At 38.8% G+C, this 24,751-nt stretch overlaps 1 protein-coding gene across 1 annotated transcript; it reads right to left on the reverse strand.

Annotated features, from left to right (window-relative positions):
- Nucleotides 1–475: 475 nt before the first annotated feature.
- On the reverse strand, nt 476–23,929 carry USP44 (ubiquitin specific peptidase 44). The gene is made up of 6 exons (XM_066253125.1): nt 23,810–23,929; nt 14,113–15,591; nt 11,798–11,993; nt 7,644–7,752; nt 3,918–4,120; nt 476–672 (listed from the first exon to the last, which is right to left on the reverse strand). The coding sequence occupies exons 2-6, from the start codon at nt 15,529–15,531 to the stop codon at nt 476–478; spliced, it is 2,124 nt and encodes a 707-aa protein (XP_066109222.1). The 5' UTR covers nt 15,532–15,591; nt 23,810–23,929.
- Nucleotides 23,930–24,751: the final 822 nt, after the last annotated feature.

Consider the following 24,751-nt stretch of genomic DNA (forward strand, 5'->3'; position numbering starts at 1 on the left):
ATTTCCTTCAAGGGGCAAAGGTAACTTCAGTATACAAACAACCTGAAAGAAATGACTTTTTTGGGGGTAAGACGGTTAGTGAAGAAAGTGTATAATTTTTCATCGAATAAGAATTTGTATAGAAAATAGCTTAAAAAGGTAAATATATAAAAAGATGCCACGTGAACTTCAATACAAGATTGCACAAATTCATGATCTCAGTCAATTAAAACAAAATATAAAAGGGGTAACACTAGTCGGAGATAAACACTAAAAGCTTAAAACTCCAATGTATCGGAAAAAGTTTAGTCATCTGCTGTCATTGATATACATGTATTTATGCTTTGTTTCTGTAAAAAGACTTACAGTTAGATACAAAATATATAAACAATGTGTACTGATTTGTAAGTAAAAAATAAAAATGAAGTTCAAAATTGTAAGTCAGCTCTTTGAGAAAATATATATACAAATTGTAAGAAGCCCAACTGTCTTTGTATCAACTAAGCATTTCATTAGAAGTATCAGTTTCTTCATTAGGAGGTAGGATACCAGACAGGAGTTCTGGAGGCAAGAGCTTAGAATGTCCATTCTCAGTAACTCGCTGGGTATAAAACAAGAGATAAGCTTGGGCCTTGCATACTTCATCCATAGTGCACATACTTAGCATGGAATCATTGCAGTGTACCCAGAACCCTAGAGCGAAGCAAAGAAATACACCTTAATGTTTATAAAGGAACTTGAGACATTTATAGTATGAATTAAAACATGGATTTAGAGGTATCAGTTTCAGTGAGAGTCCAAAATTTTAGGAAATTTATTTTTCAATTATAGTTGACACAATATTATATTAGTTTCAGGTGTACAACATAGTAATTAGACATTTATATACCTTGCAAAGTGATACCCTGGTAAGTCTACCAACCTGGCACCATACATAGTTATTAAAATATACTGCTCACAAAAATAAGGGGATATTAACAGCAATGAGATACCACCTCACACCTGTTCGATTAGCTATTATTAGCAAGACAGGTAATAGCAAATGTTGGAGAGGCTGTGGAGAAAAAGGAACCCTCATCCACTGTTGGTGGGAATGTAAAGTAGTACAACCATTATGGAAGAAAGTATGGTGGTTCCTCAAAAAACTGAAAATAGAACTACCTTATGACCCAGCAATCCCTCTACTGGGTATATACCCCAAAAACTCAGAAACATTGATACGTAAAGACACATGCAGCCCCATGTTTATTGCAGCATTGTTCACAGTGGCCAGGACATGGAAACAACCAAAAAGCCCATCAATAGATGACTGGATAAAGAAGATGTGGCACATATACACTATGGAATACTACTCAGCCATAAGAAATGATGACATCGGAACATTTACAGCAAAATGGTGGGATCTAGATAACATGATACGAAGCGAAATAAGTAAATCAGAAAAAACCAGGAACTGCATTATTCCATACGTAGGTGGGACATAAAAGTGAAACTAAGAGACTGATAAGAGTGTGGTGGTTACGGGGGGAGGGGGGAATGGGAGAGGGAAAGGGGGAGGGGGAGGGGCACAAAGAAAACAAGATAGAAGGTGACAGAGGACAATCTGACTTTGGGTGACGGGTATGCATCATAATTGAACGACAAGATACCCTGGTCTTGTTTCTTTGAATATATGTATCCTGATTTATTGATGTCACCCCATTAAAAAAATAAAATTATTTAAAAAAATAATAATAAGGGGATATTTAAAAATGAATATGAAGTGATAAAAAAAAGCACTTGATTTTTTTAAAATTAAGAACATCAGAAAAGCAAACAAGTCAAAGAAAGTAGTTGAATTATACAAACAAGATGCAAAACCAACTTTTATTTCATTGGTGAAAATGAACTATACAAAGGCTGAAGGTACTAGAGTATCCACACCTTTCCTGATCTCCTAATTTTTGTGAGCAGTGTATTACTGACTATATTCCCTATGCTGTCCTTTAAATCCCTGTGATTTGGTATAACTGGCAATGTGTACTTCATTCTTTCTTTAATTTTTTTTTACCTATTCCCCTGGAGCCCTCTTCCTTCCTAGAAGCCATCAGTTTGTTCTCTGGATGTGAATATGTTTTGTCTGTTCCTTTGTTTTTTAGATCCTATATGTGAAATCATACAGTATTTTTCATTGTCTGACTTATTTCACTTAGCATGATGTCCTCTAGGTCAGCGATTTTCAACATTTTTTTTCATGGCACACATAAACTATTACTAAGGGGAAAGAGGTCAGTGCTCCTCTTTCGCTTAGTAATTGCATGTTTTAAAATTTTTTGGTGTGCCGTGGAACACCAGTTAAATTGATGCTCTAGGTTCATCTGTGTCAGATGGCAAGATTTTATTCTTTTTTATGGTTGTACAATATTCCATTTTATTTATGTACATCTCTACCCATTCATCTATCAACAGACATAAAGATTGAGTTAAACGATTTTTGAAGAGAAAATAGTATCTAGCCAATTCATTTATTTTAATGAGAAATACAAGTTAGGCAGACTTATCTACCTGACCCTAAAAGTAGAAGTTAATGATTAGAGTTCACTTGAACCTCACCTCTGGTGGCTTATGCATTGGTAAAGCTCATCAACCCTAACACAGGTCACCAGTTCAAAACCCTGAGGTCGCTGACTCTGAGCACAGACTCATCACCATGGGGTGACTGACTTGAGCAGGGGAGTCATCCACACAATACCAAAGCTCACCAGCTTGAGACCAAATGCCACTGGCATGAAAAGCCCAAGGTCTCTGGCTTGAACAAGGGGACACTGGCATGGCCCTGGTCAAGGCACATACAAAAAGTTCAATGTTTACAACTAAAATGAAAGCAAGTATAAGTTGATGCTTCTTACTCTCTCCTCCCTGTCTTGGAAGCAGTCAATGCACAACTAAAGTGAAAGCAACTATGAGTTGATGCTTCTCCCTTCCCTGCCCCTCAAAAAAAAAAAAAAATTATTTCACTTGACACTATCTTTAATTCCTGATAAAATCTTACTGGTTAATGCTTTTGCTGCTTATCATACTATAAAGCAAATGTGTCCCAACTAACTATTCATACTTTAGTGTTGAATTACCTCCCTGGATTAACAGGGCATTTTGTCCATACCTCTTTCCTGTTTCTTTTTTAGTATTTGTTTGTGTGTGTGTTGGGGGTAGGGCAGAAATAGGCTCAAGGGGGAGGCTCATTCTTTGTTAAACAGTAGGGGAAGGGGAAATAAACTGTAAAACCTAAATTCAATCATTCAATCACTTTTGTCATCTGTGAAGAGTCCATAGAGCAGTAAATTGAAGTGCAATTTAGATGTTAAAACCTGAACTCAAAGTTTGTTCCAAATGTCTTGTGATTCCCCCTTCATTATGTACTTTGTTCTTCAACAAAATTAACTGAATTAAACCAGCAAGCAGAGGACCTGCTCTTGGAACTATGCCTTTAAAAAAGATAGCACACTCTTTCTGACATATAATTAATGAGACCATCCTTATTATCCTGTCCCTATAGGTCTTAGAAGTCAGAACTACCGCAGTCACACAGTACCCCGTTTTTTGCACAGACCCTCAGTATTTTATCAATGAGAAATAATGAAGAAGGATTCTTCTTGAAAGAAAACTAGAGGAGTGACTTTTCTTAAGATGATTTAGTGACCAATTTAGAAGTCGCTAGAGCAGGTGTCCCCAAACTACGGCCCCCTGAGGCCATTTATCCGGCCCCCCGCTGCACTTCTGGAAGGGGCATCTCTTTCATTGGTGGTCAGTGAGAGGAGCACTGTATGTGGCGGCCCTCCAACGGTCTGAGGGACAGTGAACTGGCTCCCTGTGTAAAAAGTTTGGGGACCCCTGCGCGAGAGCCTGAACTCTAGCTGCCAAGTCTTAACCCAAGATAAAATACTTTTCCCCATCTATACCTCCTTCAGAATTATAGCAGTAGGCAGTGTAGTGTCCTGAGCCAAATCCTTTCCCGTGGTGCATTACTACAGCAGATAAATCATAGATAAAACATTCTGGTCTGAGGGATTTCATGGACTCGCTGCAGCAATAGGGCTCCATGTTTAAGATTTCTTTAAAGCCAACGTGAACACCAATCTTCTCCCGGTTATGTCCTGACCATCTGTGAACAAACCAGGGTAAAATTATTAACAAAATCACAGGGAAATACCAGGTAATAGGTTCAGATAGTCATAATAAAAAAGGCCACCAAGTATGGAATCATATAATAAATAATATAAATATAAAATCCCTTCAATGCTGAAGTTGGCTATAAATAGAAGAATTTAGGCTTATTTACTAAACAGGTCTGATCAGGTTTTAAAATAAATATTTGCCTTTTATAATTAGAAGATAATATAGAAAAATACTTTCAGAAAAGAGAATTATGACCCTATGACATTTTCCTCTTTCTAACATAAATTTAAGGTATTAAAGGGTTTTTAATACCTTATTGTCCCAGAATGAGGAGGGTGCCCCAGAAGCTAGAATTTGTTCTTGGGAAATACAATCTGGATCTTACATGACCAACTATGTAGAAAAAGAAGAACTAAACAGGGCACCTCTAATTCTTTATAATACTTCAGACCTCTTTATACTAATTAAAAATAGTAACTGTGACCCTTCTCTGTATATAAGTCAGCATAACACTCATTAGTAACAAAAGTCGAATAACTCCCCTATACTGTCATTTTCTCATTGTGGTCATTCATGCTTTCCAGTACTGGATCTAAGCAATGTTTTTGTCATATACATAGTATGAGCTGGTATTATGGGGAGGGGGATGATGTAATATATGGTAGTTTTTCCAAAAGATTACAATCCATTTAGGGTGGTGTTGAACAGAGACAAAAGACAAACTTCAATGAAAATGATAATATTAAAGTACTAAATATAACATGAGGTTAAGACAAACAAAAGAGAAGAAAAGCATATAGAGAAGTTTATGAAAATAAAAAATGTGAAAATGCTTCTTAGTACAACATTAACACAATATGGAGCTACAGGTAAGATTTGCAGATTGTATTACCTGCTGGACTAGGAGTCATATCCCACTCTTTCCCTATGTATAAAAGATCCTGTATCCAATGCACCTTTCTTTCACTTTAGTAAAGATGGAACAGCAAGACATAAAATGGGACCTACTTAACATGAAATATTCTTATCATTCCCTCTTTACTTTTATTTTACCATAAAATTCAAACCTTATATTATTTAATTATGCTAAATAAACAATTATAAGCCTCATAAATAGAAAATATTCATTCCTATTAAATTGGATACCCAGTTTTTTTCTGCTAAAACATAGTAAAATGACAATAAAATGATTTACCCAAAATGCATAATGGTTTACTTCTGAGGAGAGGGAAAGAACAGGACTGGGAGGCACACATGGGGAATTTATAGTCTATTAGAAATCATCCTTTTCTTATGCTTCTTCAAAGAGCTCCTGTGTGTCTCTCCCAATTTCTTTGCCTTTTATTTACCCAATATATTTTATACACTGGCAAATACAATAGTACCTTTTTAATGGATAAAGAAGAAAGATAAATGGGGTGATAAAGGCAGTGTTTAAACAAAGTTTCTGAATCAGAGATAAGACATGAAGGACTAAAAATGTTTTGGGTAGAAGATGGAAGGAAATAGAGTCAAATTGGTTTATATTATGGAGAATTTCAAATGCCAGATTAAAAATCAATTATGAAAAACAGGAGGTTCTTCAAAAGTTTAAATCCTTTAAATTCTATCTTTACAGAATTTCATCTATGTTCTCACTTCTCAGTGCTCCCTAACCCTTGTTACCTGAACCTGGAATACAGTATTAACCTCCCAATCTTCCTATTTTCATTCTTCTTGATTTTAAACACACTGGCACGTCTCACCTGACTTTTCACTAAACCTTTTGTCATATACCCTTCTCTGTTCCTCCTTCTATACCTTTGTTCACATTGATCCTCCTTATGCATACACACCATTCATTTACTTAATGAATATTTTTGGGCATCTAATATGCAGAGTTCCACTGGCGGCAGGGGGAGAAGTGGACTACTAATTGCAGACAGTGGTTTTTGACAAGCAAAATAGGGTAATATGATACTGAGGGGTGTGTGGTGCTACTTTTAAATATTGTAGGATGGTCAGGGAAGCCCTCTAAAGAGATGACATGAACTGGGACTTGAATGATACAAATCGTTACTAGAGAGGCTTTGGGAACATTTAGACATTGGCTAACTCTCCCTTTGCAAGTCTCAAATTAATCAGTTTGTTTCTAGTTTGTGAAACAGTATTTCTACTTCACCATTATTTCTGTGTATGTCTTACTATACTCTCCTTGTGAAAAGGATCCTACTTTATATTCCTCAAAGAATATAGAACATGTTGAATTAAAAATCACTCACATGATGTTTTCTGACTATAACCAACTGAAATAACTAAGTTAACAGCAATTATCTATGGGAAGTGGGACTGAGAAAGAAGATAATTTTACGTTGGGCTTTTACTTTACCTTCTATAATGTCTGAAATTTTTTAAAAACACATATTCCTTTAACAAATTAAAAAAAATTAAACAATGGTCTCAATAATGTTCAAATCATAGCACATTAATTAACTTCTCATTCCTTAATAAAATAGAAAGCTCTCACATATGAGAAAGCAATCAATGAACAACTAAGGTGTCGCAACAAAAAAAGGTTAATGGTTATTACAAGGTGTGAAAGCATATACTTTAATTAACCAATAGATTTGCCAACTTATTCACCTGACTAAATGTATTTCTGAAGACTAGAGTTTTTGTTTTCTTTTAACTGCTTTGAACTGCTGTACCTTTGTTCAAATATTTTCCAAGGATGAAGCAATTGAGCCAAATTAAGTTATATATTTTAAAAGTTTTACACCTAGCCTGACCAGGTGGTGGCACAGTGGATAGAGTGTTGGACTGGGATGCGGAGGACACAGGTTCGAGAAGCCGAGGTCGCCAGCTTGAGCACAGGCTCATCTGGTTTGAGCAAAGCTCACCAGCTTGGACCCAAGGTCACTGGCTCGAGCAAGGGGTTACTCGGTCTGCTGTAGCCCCCCTGGTCAAGGCACATATGAGAAAGCAATCAATGAACAACTAAGGTGTCGCAACAAAAAACTAATGATTGATGCTTCTTATCTCTCTCCGTTCCTATCTGTCCCTATCTATCCCTCTGACTCTCTCTCTCTGTAAAAAAAAAAAAAAAAAAAAAAAAGTTTTACACCTAAAATATGCTGGATATTAAACAGTACAAGCAGAAACTTAAAAGGGAAATAATATTATTTCACCAACAAAAATGTGAGGTGCTGATCAGCAAAGCATTCTACAAGGAAAGCTAATCAGGTTATTGAATATGGTATCCACTGGTCAAGGCTACAGAAAAATGAGATTTTTCCCCCTTAAAATAAAAGGCAGAAATAGATGTAAGCCATCTACCAGCCAAGTATATATTATTAAAATTTAATTCATCATGTGTTAAGTTCTGAAGCACTATAAAAATAAATAAGTATATAGCACTATAAAATTAGAAGATAATTAGTATATAGCACTATAAAATTAGAAATAAGCACTATAAAAATTAGAAGTATATAGTTGGCAGGCAACTGATACTACTAACTACTACTACTAACCTGAATCGTTTGAGATGTAGTCTGAGAATCTGAGGTAGGTGGCAAATCATAAGCTGTTTTTGGGCTTCTGTGAGTATAGCTGGTTTTGAGGAAAACCTTTTATGCTTTGCTGTGATATCAAAGAAAATAAAAATCAAATTTAATTTAAGGACACAAGGAAAAGCCAAGTAAACTTTTATTAAAATAATTCACATTTTCATTATCACTGACACATCTGTGTTACATTGTACTGTGCTAGTGATGAAGACATGGCCTTGCCCTCAAGAAACAGAATTACAAAAAACAAAAAACAACTTATGAGCTAGTCAAGGTAGACAGACACGTAAACAATTAAGTAAATGAATTAATTATTATCTTGTAAATAAATAAGGCAACAGAATGATGTAGAGCTAGATTTTAAAACAGATTTGGTGCCCTGGCCAGGTAGCTTGGTTGGTTAGGGCATTGTCCTGAGCAGCCAGGGCACATACAGGAACAGATTGATGCCCCCACACCCCTCCTTCATTCTCTCCCTTCCTCTCTAGCTAAAATCGATAAGTAAAAAACACTTTTTAAATGGATTTGGTTATGCCAAATGGCAAAAGTTAAAACTCTTCCTAAACATACTTTAAAATACTCTTTTCAAACTCTTAATTTAAAAACATTTCATGGTCAGTTCATTTACTGAGGCTAATCAAGATCCCATGGGACATGGTCCTTACTGCCAAGAACACCCCTCCCACTGAACACCCACCCCTGAGAAGGCAGGCCTTTATTAGCTCGACAGCTGAGGCCTCCCTCAGTGTCTTGCTTTTGCTATTTTAACATCAGAACTTAGACGACTGGAACTTAAGATTCTTTTTGGTGTTCCCACTGCTTCTCGAGAGGTCCATCTATGGATTGTGTCCTACAGCCTCTGGCGGGGCTTCTGGCTACCAAAGTTTGCTCTTGATGTCTAGGAGCTGCCCTGCAACTTGTATAACAGCTCGGATTCCAGCCATAGCAACAATGGCTTTTTGTTGTTTAGATCAGGTAAGTAGCAGGGTGCCTGATGGTGTGGTTTAGTACTTTTCAATGCTATCAGACCTATCGCCTGTATTTTTATTACAAATATTTTACAAAACTTTTTATACCATTGTAAATGAAATGTCCATATAGTATAACCTACTTGTGCTTACATAATTAAATATATAAATAAGAAACAAAATAAAAATTTAGTAAAATTATACCAGCTTATAGACACTTGGACATAACTACACTAGAAAACAAAGTAGTATAGCTTTATGTAGAATCACTGTGGGTGAGACAGCTGCACATGAACCACAAGTGGACTTCAACTGGTGATGTTATTTTTTGAAATGGTAAACAACTTCCGGTAAAATTCTTATCAAAGTACAGTCTTCCCTTGATTGACACAACAGTTGCATTTGTGCAGAAAAATACTGTGGTGTATTATATGTAAAATGGAGTTAGAATCTAACCTAAAATAATTATAAGTTTTTATCTAGTTTAAATGAATGTCAAGTAAGACATTCAAATGTCATATAAATAGCAAGAAGTTTGTCATCCATGGCCCCTTGCTGATTATTTACAAGTAATTTTTCCAGTCAGCACAATGGCTTTTTGTATAGGAGGTGGAATCAGTCCTCTTTGTATAGGAGGTGAAACTGTCCTCTTCTAAGCCATCTCCACTTGCCACCAGAAGCCTTTCCTTCAAGGTTTATGCCCTTGAGATCCAGGTATGATCGGTTGCTGTGAAATGTCCTGGACCTACCTGTGGATCATCTCCCAGAATACATGATCCAAGTGTAGCAAGACAAGGGATGTCAACTCCTTGACATAATTTGAATCATTTGCCTTCATGTTTTATTTATTTATTTATTTATTTATTTATTTATTTATTTATATTCATTTTAGAGAGGATAGTGTGTGTGTGTGTGTGTGTGTGTGTGTGTGAGAGAGAGAGAGAGAGAGAGAGAGAGAGAGAGAAGGGGGAGGAGCAGGAAGCATCAACTCCCATTATGTGCCTTGACCAGGCAAGTGCAGGGTTTTGTACCGGCGACCTCAGCACTTGCCCTCATGTTTTTAAGCAACTCTTTTAGGCCTGTATTTGGTAGACTCAGCACACACACACAATTGTGTTATAAAACCATATCCTGCATTCATTCAGAATAGCATTCTATTCCCAGATTTGGTGATAAAGGCACCTAGGACCAACCACTCACATTTATGTTCCAGGGGGAAAAATACTTCACCATACAAATTGATCAAGATTTATTTGTTTACTAACCATATAAATCTTAGGGTTTTTACAACAGTTCATATTAGACAGCACTCAGAAAACAATGTTAGTATTATATGTCGTTTTATAAAACCACTAATTGATGTGACATTTCTTCAGTACTAGAACATCCAATGTTTCCTTTTTATTACCTTAGAAGTTTAGTAGTCAAAGCCCTAGAATCATATTTCCAGACATGAAAATTAGGGATAATACCTGAAAATATGTATTTAAAATATATACTAAAATGCTAGGTACCTACTGAAAGAGAAGATACAGACACCACATAAACAACAGATCCGATGTGCTTTTATATACTTTTCCCCTGGAGGATAATGCTTCCCTTTAACTGAAATGGCTTGGTTATCTGCCATGTACACCCACCTCTATTAGAGAGCTTAACAAATAGTAGCTATTGTCTGTTTCCTCCTTTGAAGCACCTTCAAAATCTCTTAACTCTATCCATAGCAACTATAACAATGACTAATATAGAAGAGACAGCATACACTTTTAAATAAATCTTTATTGGCCCTGGCTGGTTGGCTCAGTGGTAGTGTCAGTCCGGCGTGTGAAAGTCCTGGGTTTGATTCCCAGCCAGGGCATACAGAAGCGCCCATCTGCTTCTCCACCCTTCCCCCTCTCCTTTTCCTCTCTCTCTCTCTTCCCCTCCCACAGCCAAGGCTCCACTGAAGCAAAGTTGGCCCTGGCGCTGAGGATGGCTCCATGGCCTCTGCCTCAGGTGCTAGAATGGCTCTGGTTGCAACGGAGCAATGCCCCAGATGGGCAGAGAATCACACCCTAGTGGGCATGCCAGATAGATCCCAGTCGGGCGCATGCAGGAGTCTCTGCCTCCCTGCTTCTCATGTCAGAAAAATTAAAGTGATAATAATAAAAACAAATAAATCTTTGTTTTTATGAAGCCAGTCTCCACAGAAGCAGTTCAACTATACATTATTTTCTATTATACAGGTAGGTATACATACACATATACTCATGTATTACCTATATCAATGTTGTGATAAGTAGCAAACAGACTTAAAGCAGCCTTTTCTTAAATTTTTTTTTTCATTTTAGAGAGGACAGAGAGAGAGAGAGCGAGAGAGAGAGAGAGAGAGGAGAGACAGAGCGAGAGAAGGGGGGAGGAGCTGGAAGCATCAACTCCCATATGTGCCTTGACCAGGCAAGCCCAGGGTTTCAAACCGGCAACCTTAGCATTTCCAGGTCAACGCTTTATCTACTGCGCCACCACAGGTCAGGCAAAGCAGCCTTTTCTTTCAGTACTAAATAACATGTTTTTCTTTCACTAGTCCCCTTTTGCTTTATTCTACCTCTTCTTTTTTTTTGTAAGCTAGAGAGAATGGAAGAGATGAGAATCATCAGCTCGTAGTTGCGTCACTTTTTTTGTTCATTGATTGCTTCTCATATGTGCCTTAACGGGAGTCACTCCAGCCAAGCCACTGACCCCTTGCTCAATCCAGTGACCTTGGGCTTCAAGCCAACGACCATGGGATCATGTTGATGATCCCACGCTCAAGCTGGCAACCTCTGGATTTTGAACCTGGGACCTCAGCATCCTAGGTTGATGCTATATCCGCTGCACTACCACCAGACCTCTGCCTCATTTGTTAAATTTAAATTTTTTATTTTATAAATCCTTTCTCTCCACAATTGACTACAGAATCAAAGAAATTTTCTAATGCCATCAATACTGCAAAACAATCACTGGGTTAACAAATGCCAATTATAAAGTAGAAATATCTAGCCCAGTCTCTTTTGATGAACTAACAAAGCTAGTTTATTTCCGTAACTGCTACTTAAGGAATTTTTCCCCTTTAATTTTTGGTTCCCTTTGCTGATCTTAGGAAAACAAAGAGAATATACTGTCTCTACTTACAGTTACACTGGTCACATATGTAGATTTTTCCTTCTAAAATTTCTGTTTCTGTGAATTTGGCCAACATTTCAGTAAGCAGGCATGGCTGGGAAGCAGTATCTTTTCCACTGCATTGGAATATTTTGGGAAATTCCAGTGACAAGTCCCAGAAATCTTCTATGGTATTTGATTTGTTGTCACATGCAAGACATGTAACCTATAAATAAAAATATTAGTTTCAGATTAAAATCCTCCCATCAAAACATTTACTTCTTTCACTAGAGGTCAATGTCAATAAAAAAAGCTTTTGTTCTGAAAATGCATGATCAGAATTCTGAGTAGTCTGCTTTATATTTTCAGGCATTTTTTTATTATTATAATTTTCTCTTCCAAAAGACTGACATTAAACTAACCATTATAAATTACTGGACTTTGTCCTGACTGGTTGGCTCAGTAGTAGAGCGTCAGCCTGGCGTGCAGGAGTCCCGGGTTCGATTCCCGGCCAGGGCACACAGGAGAAGCACCCATCTGCTTCTCCACCCCTCCCACTCTCCTTCCTCTCTGTCTCTCTCTTCTTCTCCCGCAGCCAAGGCTCCATTGGAGCAAAGTTGGCCTGGGCGCTGAGGATGGCTCTGTGGCCTCTGCCTCAGGCGCTAGAATGGCTCTGGTTGCAACAGCGATGCCCCAGATGGGCAGAGCATCGCCCCCTGGTGGGCGTGCTGGGTGGATCCGGGTCAGGCGCAGGTGGGAGTCTGTCTGACTGCCTTTTCGTTTCCAACTTCAGAAAAATACAAAAAAAAAAAAAAAAAAAATTACTGGACTTTAACTACTAGGCATTCAAAAAGCTCCAAGGACATTAGTCAAATCTCAATTTAGATAAAATAAAAACAAACTGTATTCCTTTAGTCAATATACATTATGTGTGTGTACCTAAAGTCTTATTTGTGTATATATTTATATACATTTAATGTGTTTATATAATTAATTAGACTTGCAGTTATTTGCCCTTTTTTCTTCATCTTTCAGCAGTTGATTTTCTCTCCCCAAATCCCTATAACCCCTTAATCATGATACAAGTTAAATATTATTAGTATCTTTTATATAGTTTTATATACAGAGGTATAGTAGTGTACACAGGTTTTGAAGCCTTATTGATAATTTCAGAAGATAGTACTAGGACAAATAATGAGGTCATACTCCCATTTAAAGCAAACATCACTACATTAAAATCCTCTCCAAAATATAGGAACCATAAAGAATGTGGACAGTTCTAATAACTTACTTAGGAAAATACAGTAACTGGAAAGGGAAAGAATAATAACTTCAGTGAAGAATTCAGCAGGGCCTGACCAGACGGTGGTGCAGTGGATAGGGCATTGGACTGGGATGCAGAGGACCCAAGTTCGAGACCTTGAGGTCTCCAGCTTGAACACGGGCTCATCTGGTTTGAGCATGAGCTCACCAGCTTGAGCCCAAGGTTGCTGGCTTGAGCAAGGGGTCACTCAGTCTGCTGTGGCCCCCCTGTTGAGGCACATATGAGAAAGCAATCAATGAACAACTAAGGTGCCACAATGAAGAATTAATTGATGCTTCTCATTTCTCTCCCTTCCTGTCTGTCCCTATCTGTCCCTCTCTGACTGTCTCTGTCACAAAAAAGTAAATAAATAAAAATCAATCAATCAATAAATAAAAATAAAAACATTTTAAAAAAGAATTCAGCAGGATTTAATGCCAACAAACACTGAAAATAATTGAAGATAGACTTTATAGATCATTCACATAATATGAAATACAGCTGATACTTGAACATCAACATCTTCACATTTGTTCCTTGTAAGATTAAGCCCTCTTTTACTCAGTCTCTCAGAGAATGAATATAATATGGTTAACCTTAGAAACTCTGCTTTCTAATTTCCTCTCCCCACAAAAAAAGCTTTCATACCATGGACATAAAATTACTTCTAAGCCTGACCTGTGATAGTGCAGAGGGTAAAGCGTCGACGTGGAATGCTGAGGTCACTGGTTTGAAACCCTGGCTTTCCTGGGCAAGACACATATGGGAGTTAGTGCTTCCTACTCTTCCCCCGACTTCTCTCTCTCTCTTCTCTCTAAAATGAATAAAATCTTAAAAAAATAAAATTCTTGAAAAAAAATAACTACTTCCAATGATTCATGAAGGAAACTGTAAATAAGTTAGCTGACTTTATACATTATTTGTGAAAGTGATCTATTTTGACATGAAAATAGTCTAGTGCTAACACACTAGAACATGCATTTTTCAGCCTTCACTTTATCAAATCCCCACAATGAAAATTATATTTAAAAAAAAACCATACCTGACTAAGAAGTTGTCCATGAAAAATATTATTCACAACATTCAAAACCTGTTTGATAAGTTTCCTTTGAGAAGTGGGGATGAGAGCTGGTAACCTGGTACCAGTGGTCTCTAGTTCATGTTGTATTTTATCCAAAAGTTCACAAAGAAATTCCTGAGCATCTTGTTGGGCATAACCACGAAAAGCAGGAATTAGTCTCCACACTGAGTGTAGCATAGCAAAAGGTGAGACCAAGGTCCACTTTCCAGACCACATGACTTGGAACAAAGTATGCAATTCATGACAGAGAGAAATGTATTGTGAACTTGAGTTCCCTGGCTGAATAAGTTCCATCTTTCCACTCTTTGATACTCTACCACTTAGTCTGGATGATAAACTTGTATATCCGGAGAGAACAGAGCTTATACCTTCTTGGCATTCATTCATTTGATATACTGTATCTGTGACTGGTGGATGCTTATAAGAAGATCTTGTCTTATCATTGGCTGTCACAGACAGCACATATCGGTTCAGATCAAGTTTTAAAAAACATTGTCGAAAAATAAGTAAATGACTCAACACTTGAAGAACAGAATTCATATAGCAAGTATTTCCCAAATTTCTTAATCCTGTTACACCAGGAGTTACAATTAGCCTTCGTTTAATTGAGGGGTCCCTGGCTTTTTTTAATCTCACATCTTCTGAGGTAGATAGTACTTTATCTTTTGCTGGTGATGCTGGGGTTTGCAGTGGTTTTTGAACAGGAACTATTTCTATTGTGGGCAGAGCTAGGCCTTGCAAACGAAGACTCTTCCTTGGAGGCATATTTTCCAATTCTGCTTTAACTTGGTGCTCTAATTCTTGCTGTCTTTTCTTCACTTCTCTTTTTTCTATTTTTTCCTGACCTTGTTCTTGCCTTTTTCTTCCAATAAGTGATTTTTCAAACCAAATTCGAAAAATTTTACCCATTAGGATCCTTCTCCTGTGCCAAAGAGCAGTACACATTTGATCTTCATTTTGAAGCAGAGATTGGGTGCCATCATGAAAGAAATAAGGATCATCACTTATATTCAAAGATCGTAAAACCCTTCCACTACCAGTGGTGCAGTGATAATTTTGACTTTTGATTGTACTTAATGCACTTCGTAGTAACTTCAGGTCTCCAGCTGCATTGTCATTAATAACATAATCATCACAAAGGTAACAAAAAACATACATATCATTCACCTCTAATGCAACAGGATGACTGCTCTCTTGAAAGTGCTTGAGTGCATGTTTTTCAATATATCTTCCACAGGCAACATGAGAACAGCTAAGGCAAGCCCAAATCAACTCAGTTGTATTGCAGTTCACACAATGCCACTTCTGAGGGTTGAGAATGGAATGGTCTTGAGCAAGCTGCAACTGCCCAATGTGTTTGCACTGATCCATTGTTAACATCTATTTAGTCTAGCTGAGAAATACATAATCCAAATAAATCTCTGTTCACATTTGAAGCATCTGAAAACAAGCAAAACACTGTCAATATAATAAAAACAAGAAGCCAATATTTTTCATATTTATAAGGTATTTTCCCAAGAATAATTTTATAAATTTGCTTCCTCTGCTCAAATTTCTGGGCTATCTGTTGTAATACCATAGGTAGTTCTCCCATTCCCCTTGCTGCAGACTCCTCTAATCTTTCATCAACCTTACTCTGAAAGAACATATACTTCACTTTACTTTCTGAGGGGTTCCCTTTAAACACTTTTTAAATTTTTCTGCCACCGTCTACTGGTGAAGAATGAGTAGTGGGCCACTTTTCACTTAACGAGAATAAGATCTATCTTTTTTACCCAACAGTGTAAGGGCACTTTAAGATTGGGGCTGGAAAGACCAAAATATATCTCATTAATTAATACCTACATTCTAAGGGTTATATGTAAAGTTACTAAAAACACACTCATAGTTAAAAGCATGGGTTTTAAAGCAGAAAAACTTAAGATTTGAATTCTACCTCTGCCACATACCATTATATGTCTGATTTGAGCAAATATTTTAATTTTTCTAAACTTCATCTGTAAAACAGGAAAAATCATACCAACTTTGAATTGTAGAAGAATTGAGATACTAAACTATTTGACACACAGTAAATGCTCAATATAAGGTAGCTATAATGGTAGCTATAGCGAATAAATCTTAACATTCTCTTCTATTTATTTAAATAAATAATATTTAATATTCTAATAAATTACCATTTTAAATTTGGTTTCCCGTTAGTAAATCAACAATGACCTTTAATTCATGGCTCTATAACATACTCTGATTTGAAAGACTTGACAGTTTGCCCTAGGTACAGAGAAAGACAGAAGAGGAGAGTGCTTTTGTGTGAATTGACTCTCAGGAATGTGCAAGAACATGTAAGCAAATAAAGAGAAAAGGGGGAAAATACAAAGTGGGTGTCAATATAATGAACTTTATATTTTGGTAGGCCTAAGCATTATTTGAAATTTTAAGCTTATTCTAAAAAAAAAACAACACTCACACATTCTCTCTCTCTCTCTCTCTCTCTCTCTCTCTCTCACACACACACACACACACACACACACACAGCCAACATAATAAAGCAAAACAACAAAATCTATATAATTTTGACATGGAAACTTGTTCCTTTATTAGGTAAAGTCAGGCCCTGGCTGTATAGCTCCGTTGGTGGGAGCATCAGCCTGAAGCATGGAGGTTGCCAGTTCGATCCCCAGTCAGGACACATACAGGAACAATTTATGGTCCTGTCTTTCTCTTTCTGTCTCTGTCTCTCTCCCTTCCTCTCTGGCTAAAATCAATAAATTAAAATAAATAAATAGCCTGACCTGTGGTGGCACAGTGGATAAAGCGTCGACCTGGAATGCTGAGGTCACTGGTTCGAAACCCTGCACTTGTCTGGTCAAGGCACATATGGGAGTTGATGCTTCCTGCTTCTCCCACCTTTCTTTCTTTCTCTCTCTCTCCTCTCTAAAATGAATAAATTAAAATAAATAGATAAATAAAGTCAGGAACACTTCTGCTACAAGTTTCTAGAAATAGTTGAACCAAAGTCTAATTAAAAGTAGGGACCACAGGCCTGACCTGTGGTGGCACAGTGGATAAGGCATCAACATGGAATGCTGAGGTTGCCGGTTCAAAACCCTGGGCTTGCCCTGTCAAGGCACATATGGGAGTTGAAGCGTCCTGCTTCTCTTCCCCTTCTTTCTCTCTCTCTCTCTCTCTTTCTCTCTCTCTCTCTCTCTTTCTCTCTCCCTCTCCCTCTCTCTCTTTCCCCCCTCTAAAATGAATAAATAAATAAAAATTATTAAAAAAAAAAGTAGGGGCCTGACCTGTGGTGGCGCAGTGGATAAAGCGTCGACCTGGAAATGCTGAGGTCGCCGGTTCGAAACCCTGGGCTTGCTTGGTCAGGCACATATGGGAGTTGATGCTTCCAGCTCCTCCCCCCTGTCTCTCTCTCCTCTCTCTCTCTCTCTCCTCTCTAAAATGAATAAATAAAAAGAAAAAAAAAAAAGTAGGGACCACAAAACATTTTCTTCATTGATTTAACATACATTGAACACAAATTTCTGGTCACAGGTGGGGACCTAGTTACAAAATACTTAGAACATTGTAAGTATAGCATGATCAATGCTTTAATTACTTTAGGGCAGCAAGACAATATGAATTTCGATGGCACTTGTGGCCCTAAGAAAACTGCAAAGGTAAAGTCAATTTTTGGTTCCTTTTCACATCTTTTTTGAAAAATTTCCTAGCAATCAGAGAAGTACCCTCTCCCCCTCCATTTCTTAACATTTATTTATTTTTATTGATTGATTTTAGAGAGACAGAGAGAGGACGAGAGAGAGCTGGGGGGGGGGGAGCAGTCATTTGCTGTTCCACTTAGTTGTGCATTTACTGGTTGCTTCCTGTATGTACCCTGACTGGGGATCGAACCTTAACCCTTGTTGTTTCGGGACAAGGCTCTAACCAACTGAGCTAACCAGCCAGGGACAATCCATTTTTTAACTTTTAGATATAGAATATCCCTGAATATAGTCTTAAGACTGACCAGTCCCAACATTCACATATGCACACATTTCAACCACACATTGTAAGTTTACATATCTTCCCTCAAAATTTCCTGAGGTTCAAAATATGGTCAGATATAGTATTGTATTAAAACTCTTAACACTCAACAATAGTTGTTAATAGCAAAATTTAGATATCAGTGATCGATATGCTCCATTATAAAAAATGGTTCCAGGAACTGAGGCTAAAAATCTTGGAGTCATTCTTGAGTCCTCTTTCACTCTCCCTGCACCAGTCATTCAGGAAAAATAGTTGGCTCCACCTTCAAAATATACTAGAGTATGAATACTATATTATTACCTCTACGACTACCACCCTGGTCCAAAACATAAATGGTTCCACCTGAATTACTGCAATAACACTCCTAAATGATCTTCCAGCTTTGATCCTTGCTGCCACCAAATGTTTACTTTCCACATAGCTGCTGCTCACTCTGCCTTTTAGACTCAGATAACCAATGCCCAGAGCTGACATCTTCAGGGGTGCCTGTTCTGGTCCTACCCCATTATGTCAAGTCAGCAGAGTCAAGGATATCTGGCCACTTGGAACCTGCATATATCCTCAGCTTGCCTTTTAGACCACTCACTGATGGCTTGGACCTAGAGAATTCCTTGCCTCAGTCATCCCCAAACCTACAGGACCTGTGGACAATAAAATGCCACTGAAAATTGTATAGAGGGAAGACATGATCAGATAGTAGGTTGCAGAGGGATAATGCTAATTAGAGGGACAGGTGATTAAGAGACTATATACTACTCCAGATATGATAGGAAATTAAAGCTGTAGCACTGTTGAAATAAAGATGGGAACAGAGGTAGATCAGTGCTGCACATTGGTTGAAAGAAACTGATTCAAAATAGAGATTAAGAGAAGAATCTAGCCTGACCAGGTGGTGGCGCAGTGGATAGAGTGTCGGACTGGGATGCCGAGGACCCAGGTTCGAGACCCTGAGGTCGCCAGCTTGAGCACGAGCTCATCTGGTTTGAGCAAAGCTCACCAGCTTGGACCCAGGGTTGTTGGCTTGAGCAAGGGGTTACTCGGTCTGCTGAAGGCACACAGTCAAGGAACATATGAGAAAGCAATCAATGAACAACTAAGGTGTCGCAATGCGCAACGAAAAACTAATGATTGATGCTTCTCATCTCTCCGTCCCTGTCTATCCCTCTCTCTGACTCTGTCTCTGTAAAAAAAAAAAAATTTAAATAAATAATAAATAGAGAAGAATGTAGGGTTTTCTTCTATCTACTTTTATTTTAATAAGATCATTATAAAGAACACAGATTTAGTTAATTGTTTCTCACATGTAATTGTAATAATTACTTAACTACTTGAAGAGATGACAAGGAAAATTCTGTTTACACACAAGAAAAATTACTTCATTCTAAAGTTTTAAAGAGGTGGTATGAGTGTTGACACCTTGCACAATAGGGTAAAAAGAAAAAACCCTTTCTAAGTTTATTTTTATATACATATAAAATATATTTTTAATATTTGTATATACATATTCTGAGTTTATCTCTGGGTGGTGGGACTGCAAATTATTTTACTTTATTTTTATTAGTCTGTATTTTCAAGTCTCCAATAATAATGAACATGTTATATGTATAATAAGTTTTAAGTATGAAAGATAATATGTGCTAAATTATACACTAGCCTCTTTAATCCTTTTCATCTGTATTCTGTAAATAAATTTCCTTGGTCACAGGAATTTGCCTTTTATATTGCACTTGTTAATAAAAATATCTGTTTAGAAGATGGCAAAGTCCCTGACCTTCAATAGAAAGTGACATATAATTGGATAGCACAATAGCATTTGATGCAGAATTATGCAAAGGGTGAAATGCTGATCAGATGCCATCTCTCTGACAGGCAATAGAGCAGGGGAGTGGTATCATAATAAATGGTTAGTGAGCACACTCTGGAATCCAAATACCTGAGTTTAACACTTGGCTGTATTCACTATGTGACCTAGACAAATTATTTATGCTCCACACACCTTAGCTTTATTATCTGTAAGTTAACAGTGATATTAACCCCAGTAGAGTTTTTGAGGGAATTAGAGAAATACATATTTGCAAAAACACTTAGAACAATTCCTGGCACTAAATAATATGGCCCTCAGTACATCTTTGCTGCCAATAATAATAATAACTACAATGATGATCATACTTACTAGTATAAATGCTAATTTCTTCTAGTTTTATCACTTTTATCCAGGAGTTCCTTTTCCTCTGCCAGGTGTGTACCCAGCCCAACTAAGGTGTTAACTGATAATTAAGATGTTAGCTGAGAACCAAGGTCTGACCTCTCCCAGGGTATTTGCATTTTAAAAGGGGATCTCTCAAAAATAAAATCTTTGTAAAAATCCAAAGAAGTGAAAGCAGAATAGTGTAATGACAGATCAAGAGATTAATATTTTAGAGTAGGAACCCACTTACCCTGTCTACTTACGAAAGAAACCAGTAGTGGGTGGATGACCACAGGAAGGACAGGGATGAGAGCAGGAGCTAGAGAGGCAGGCTGCTGGCACCAGAGATCTCGTTTGTTCTGCTGCTTGGATCCACAGCTCAGAGACAGTCACTAGGGGAGCCCCAAAAGGACTTTATCTCACAAAGATCTAAAAGCTAGGAGGAAAAGGGGGATGGGGGTATTTTCTTGACACTTCCTATTTTCCTCTACGGAGTTCAGAGCAGTTCTTTTCATTTGCTAATCTACTACTGAGAATCTATTAACTCTGTTTGGTTCTAGCAGGCTAGATATGTGTTCTTTGGTAGTATATTCTTAAAAAGAGATAACAAAACATTTTTGTATCCCTTATATAGATTCTGATAAAATACCTACATATAACAGTGACATAAAAATAATCAAGATGTTTAGAATAAAATTCATATGGACTATCATTTTCTCATATATTTAAAGACTGTCTCAAACTTGAAATTCCAATTAATAGCTATGAATTGGCTTTTTTTTTTTTAATAAATTTTTATTAATGGTAATGGGATGACATTAATAAATCAGGGTACATATAATCAAAGAAAACATGTCTAGGTTATTTTGTCATCAAATTATGTTGCAAACCCCTCGCCCAAAGTCAGATTGTCCTCCGTCACCCTCTATCTAGTTCTCTGTGCCCCTCCCCCTCCCCTAACTCTCTCCCTCCCTCCCTCCCATGTCCTCCCTCCCCCCCCCCACCCTTGGTAACCACCACACTCTTGTCCATGTCTCTTAGTCTCATTTTTATGTTCCACCAATGTATGGAATCATGTAGTTCTTGTTTTTTTCTGATTTGCTTATTTCACTCCTTATAATGTTATCAAGATCCCACCATTTTGCTGTAAATGATCTGATGTCATCATTTCTTATGGCTGAGTAGTATTCCATAGTGTATATGTGCCACATCTTCTTTATCCAGTCTTCTATTGAAGGGCTTTTTGGTTGTTTCCATGTCTTGGCCACTGTGAACAGTGCTGCAATGAACATGGGGCTACATGTGTCTTCACGTATCAATGTTTCTGAGGTTTTGGGGTATATACCCAGTAGAGGGATTGCTGGGTCATAAGGTAGTTCTATTTGCAGTTTTTTAAGGAACCACCATACTTTCCTCCATAATGGTTGTACTACTTTACAGTCCCACCAACAGTGAATGAGGGTTCCTTTTTCTCCACAGCCTCTCCAACATTTGCTATTAGAATTGGCTTTTTTTTTAAATAAAAAAGACAAAGTATGTTAATCTTTATTTTAAAAACAGATAGTTTGCAAATATTCTTAAAAGCCTTCTTATTGTCACTCCTCACTGCTTAAAGACAATAAAAAATGTAATTTGTTAAAAAAATATTCAAGTTATTCAAACTTTTCATGGCAAGTAATTGAGCAAACATTTTTATTTTCAAAATTCCCTTCAGCAAAGTTATAAAGTTTAAGAAAATATTTGGCCCTGGCTGCCAGGTAGCTCAGTCTGTTGGAGCATCAGACAGTTCGCAGTGGTCAGGGCACAAATGAGAAGTAACCAATGAATGCACAACTAAGTAGAATAATAAATTAATGCTTCTCTCTCTCTCTTTCTCTCTGTTTCCCTAAAATTAATCAATAGAAAATTGAATTTAACTTATTGAAAGCCAAATTGTTTTATATAGTTAGTACCTCATTAAAACAATTATACAATAGAAAGCTAAAATGACTTGAGAGAAAAAAGATGTGAGATATAATTAGATACGGTATTTTTGGTTAAAAAACTTTTATCACAAAAATCAACTAAGATCACAGATAAAATATTTAACCTATTATAGTTCAACAGCCCAGAACTGCTTATTATTTACCACATAGTAATTTCCTAAAATTAATTTTATTTACTCATTGCAACATACAATCCAAGCTTTAAGTATGTAGCAATACCTTTCTGATCTATTTTAGTAGTTTAAGATAACTGAATCTCACTGATATTAAATATTCAATTAACACGTGCTTAACTCATATTTGGCCTTCCGAATTTGATAACAATGAACAGCCAATGCTTTTTCCTTGTTTACACCAAATACTGGTTTTAAAGACATCTCAGAATGGAATTCCGACTCACTGTTACCAACCCCCTATATTTTTCCCCCACAGGCAGCTACTTAAAAGATAATAAATTCAAGTGCAGACCCCGAAAGTCGTATTTCCGTGCTAATTTCACAACCCCAGTAACGAGCAAGATAGAACAAGATATGACGAGGTTTAAAAGGGAGAGAGGGATAAGGATAAACAGACTTTCCCAAGACTTGCTAATTTGTATTTTTATTTTCAGAATAAAAACTGCAAGAAAGTATCCAGATAGCAGACTTTACAACTGCATAAACTGCAGTTGAAACAATTACCATGTTTCATTATCTTTTCGGGGGGTGGGGTGGAGGCGGATCCTACCATCTTTTAAACTTGTACAATCTTTTTTTCTTCTCATGCTGACGCGTTTCTTAAGCCCCTCAAATGTGTTTTAATACTAGCATTCCTTCTCCAAAGGCCGGCGGGAATGTTTTAGGAAGCTGATATTGAAAAATCTCCAGTGTCTTTAAGTGGCGGCAGGTGCTGGGAGCGCTGGGACCCGAACGATAGAGGGAGGAGAAAAGATATTCCTTCGAAACGGAGGACTGGGACGGTCCTTTGAAAGCATCGCACGGGACCCGAGCATCAGGTAGCGGCACTCAGCCGGGGGCAGGATGCGGTTTCTCTCCACGGCGCCAGCTTCGCCAGCGTCCTAGCCCGCATCCGCGTCGCGACCGCGTGCCCTCAACGCTCCAGAACCCGAGTCAGGGCACAGCTTCCCCATCGCGCCCCCTTCCCACCCCCCAACTTTGCCTTCCCCTCCTCTGCAGCCCGGCGCCGGGTGGCTACGCCGTGCCCCTAGCCACAGGCGACGCGGCTCCTCGCAGCATCTCCGGGCGCTCCGGAGGGGCCGGCCCCCAGGACTCAGCCCGGCCACCTCGCACGGCCCGCCGAAACTTCCCAGCGGCGCAACGCTAAGTTCGCCAGCACCCTCGCCGCCTCGGCGAGCCCCAAGGCTCGCTCCCCTCGGTGGGGCCGCGGCGCCCTCTCCCTCTCTCAACCGCCACCCTGCAACCTGCGTGGCGGGAAAACTCCGCCAGGTGCCTACCGGCTTCGGGGGCTGCCGTCGGACCTCTGCTCCCGCAGGGAGCCTCGCTCAGCCAACCGCCTCCGTCGCGTGCACCCCTCACGCACACTCACCAGCCCGAACCCGAATGGCCTTCTTAGCGCTCGCCCCCGGAGCTCCGGCACCTCACACACCCCCGGGGTCAGCCGAGGCCCCGGAGGGGCGGCTACGTCAGCAGTGACGCCCGCAGGCCCCGCCCCCTCGCCTGTGGAACGACTTGGGGGCTGTCCTGTAGGAGGCGCTGTGCGCAGACAGGCGGCCGGGTGTGGAGAGCCTGCCGGAGCGGACCCGAGCATCAGGTAGCGGCACTCAGCCGGGGGCAGGATGCGGTTTTCTCTCCACGGCGCCAGCTTTGCCAGCGTCCTAACCCGCATCCGCGTCGCGACCGCGTGCCCTCAACGCTCCAGAACCCGAAGCGCGGGGCTTCGAACTCCGAGTCTGGGACCGGCTTTCCCCGGAGCCGGGAGCTCTGCGTGGGCAGCAGAGGCTTCCTTCGGCGCGGGCTTCACACCTGTCGTGACCGCTGGGCCTGGGAGGGCACCTCCAGTGTTTACCTCCAGCTTTGAGATGCAGACTATTTCACAGACGTCGTTACTCCTTCGGGGCAACCCATACAGGGCCGAATTGTTTGGCAGAAATGCGGGCCAATTCTGTTACCTTCAAAACTGTCCTAATTAACTGGCGTAGACATTTTTCAAGAGAAACGGTTCCTTCCCGAGGAGGCACCTGGATGTGAGTGCAAGTGGGGTGGTTGGCTGGTCCGCTAATAACGTTCCAGAATGGGAAGCTTCCTGAGAAATGAGACTTTAAAGGACACGAAAAGACACCTCTGTCCAAAATGACCTTGCCTGAAATTAGCAATTTAAGATGAAGTAGAGTCCGGAAAAAAAAGAAGAGAAGAAACTGAGGGAGAAAATCTGGCAA

The sequence above is a fragment of the Saccopteryx bilineata genome, chromosome 1 (genome assembly GCF_036850765.1).
Source record: "Saccopteryx bilineata isolate mSacBil1 chromosome 1, mSacBil1_pri_phased_curated, whole genome shotgun sequence".
Classification (NCBI taxonomy): Eukaryota; Metazoa; Chordata; class Mammalia; order Chiroptera; family Emballonuridae; genus Saccopteryx; species Saccopteryx bilineata.

Bases quoted from the DNA above. Each gene is read 5' to 3' on its own strand.
- USP44 (XM_066253125.1), bottom strand. From the start codon at position 15,531: ATGTTAACAATGGATCAGTGCAAACACATTGGGCAGTTGCAGCTTGCT. The intron at 7,753-11,797 runs GTAAGTAGAGAC...TTGATATCACAG, and splicing joins CATATGTGACCAGTGTAACT to CAAAGCATAAAAGGTTTTCC. The intron at 673-3,917 runs GTATAGATGGGG...GCTTCGCTCTAG, and splicing joins CTGCTATAATTCTGAAGGAG to GGTTCTGGGTACACTGCAAT.